At 44.0% G+C, this 2,398-nt stretch overlaps 1 protein-coding gene across 1 annotated transcript in view; it reads left to right on the forward strand.

The window, feature by feature from the left end:
- Positions 1-2,126: 2,126 nt before the first annotated feature.
- LOC101579825 (chloride intracellular channel protein 1-like) overlaps positions 2,127-2,398 on the forward strand; it is a 4,732-nt gene continuing 4,460 nt past the window's right edge. The window contains exon 1 of the mRNA XM_023716167.1: positions 2,127-2,395. Coding sequence (XP_023571935.1) covers positions 2,127-2,395 — 269 coding nt within the window. The remainder of the gene's footprint in view (positions 2,396-2,398) is intronic.

Here is a 2,398-nt window from a genome sequence, read left to right on the forward strand (position 1 = left end):
CACACACACACACACACACACACATAAATAAATAAAATTTTTAAAAAATCTTGTATTTAAGGGTTGGGGAGATAGCTCAGTAGAATAAGTGCTTGCCTGCCAAGTGCAGGGTTCTGAGTTCAATTCCCAGTACTACAAAAAAAAAAGAAAGAAAATCTTGTATTTATTTATTTGGTACAAGGTCCTGCTATCCAGCTGAGACTCGTAGTGATCCTCCTGTCTCAGCCTCCCCTAGGATTACAAGCATGCACCACCACTCCTGGTTTCAGGACCTAAATGGCGGGCTTGACATGGGGCCAGCACAGCATGTGGTACCAAGGATTGAACACATGTCCTTGCACTTGCAAAGCAGGCACTTAGACCCTGAGCTATCTCCCCAGCCCCTGTTTTTCTTTTATATGTCAGAATACTCATCATAGGCTCTGGGAGTTGGTATTATTGATTATGTCTTAACAACATGGTGTACAATACACATACACAGTTGAGATTATGCGGCGCAGAGCAAATTGTGAACAGCGTATGTTTTATAGTTCGTCTGTCGGCCTACCAAAGAGAGCTGGAGTGGGCTGGGTCAGAGAGTTCTTGGAAGCCTTGTCCACAGATGGGGAGGTTCCATCCCCAGCACCACACATGCAAAAATCCCCAAGGACTGCAGAAGAAATACTGAATTGTTAAATTTCGATATTAGAAAGGAAGATATAGGAGCCGAGGAGATGGCTCAGTGGAATAAGTGCTTCCCTGGCAAGCACAAGGGCCTGAGTTCAATCCCTGGTTCCATCAAAAAAAAAAAAAAAAGGAACGTAAGAAACACAGTGCAGGGGTCGGGGAGATGTCTCAGTAGAATATGCGCTTCCCTGGCAAGCACAAGGGCCTGAGTTTAATCCCCGGTTCCACCAAAAAAGAAAAGTGCATACAGCATCCCTAGCCATTGACTGGTTAGCTGTCTCAGGCACAAAATTCAACACAATATCTGTATCTTGGAAATGTTCTGAGCTTCCATCTGCTAGAGAGTCTGATGTCTGTCTGCCTCACATTTGGGCTTCAGAGAGAAATCCTATGTTTAAAACTGCTTCTTGGTGTTATTTCATTTTGACATGCATATTCAAGTGTTCCCGGGTAGCATTTCAAGTGTAGCTATATTTTAGTTTTTATTATAAGGTGTATCCTTGTGATAATCTGAAGGAGTTAGAAACAGTGAATATCTGACATGAAACACATTTTTTTCAGTAGTATTTCTTGAAGTGCTTCCCTGTTTAAAAAAAAAAAAAAAAGAGGGGTTTTTTGGTTTTGTTTTTAATCTGTTTAGTACAGGATCTACAGGTTTAAAAAGAGATTTTTAAAAAATAGGTTTATGGAACAAAAATCATGTCAGAGCCTGATTAACTGTTCCCTGGAAAACATTCTGGCCCCCACCCCCACCCTTTTGCCTATATACTGATATTGTGTCCTTGAAACATTCTCGTTTTTTACTTTTTGAGACAGGCTCATTCAGGCTGGCATTGAGTTCACTTTGTAGCTCAGGCTGGTTTCAAACTCACGAGCATCCTCTGGGCCAGCTGTGGCAGCCACACCTGTAGTCCCCACACTCAGGAGGACTGTTGCGAAGTTAACATCAGCATGTACAAAAATTTTACCAAAACTTGAACTGTATTATGAGATACCTGACCTTGCAACAGACTAAGACATGTGGAAACTACTTTTATTCTAATGTTTTCTTCTTCCCCAAGCCTGTTCTGCATGGTGAAATAAGGACTCAATAAAACAAAACCACTGTGCTGCGAGCACCAAGCGAATGACTCAATACCTGGAAGAAATCCCAGGATAGAGCATACTCAAATAATCTAAACACTGGGCCAGAAAGATCACTTAGTGGAATAAGTGCTTCCCTGGCAAGCGCAAGGGCCTGAGTTCAATCCCTGGCTCCTCAAAAAAACCACTGATTTGGTTATAGTGAATTCATTTTTTTAAAAGCAAGAATTAGTGGTGGTACATGCTTACTTATAATCTCAGCACCAAGGAGGCTGAGGCAGGAGGATTTCCACAAGTTCAAAATCAGCATGGCTGTGAGCCCAGACTGCATAATGAAAACCTATGTCAAAAAGCTTTTTAATGGTGCGGACGCAGCCATGGCCGAGGAGCAGCCCAAGGTTGAGCTGTTCGTGAAGGCCAGCAGCGATGGAGCCAAGATCGGGAACTGCCCCTTCTCCCAGAGACTGTTCATGGTGCTCTGGCTCAAAGGAGTCACCTTCAGTGTCACCACCGTGGACACCAAGAGGCGCACGGAGACCGTGCAGAAGCTTTGCCCAGGAGGGCAGCTCCCATTCCTGCTGTACGGCACGGAAGTCCACACGGACACTAACAAGATCGAGGAGTTTCTGGAGGCTATGCTGTGCCCGCC

Source organism: Octodon degus, unplaced genomic scaffold, assembly GCF_000260255.1.
Source record: "Octodon degus isolate 3935 unplaced genomic scaffold, OctDeg1.0 scaffold00046, whole genome shotgun sequence".
NCBI lineage: Eukaryota > Metazoa > Chordata > Mammalia > Rodentia > Octodontidae > Octodon > Octodon degus.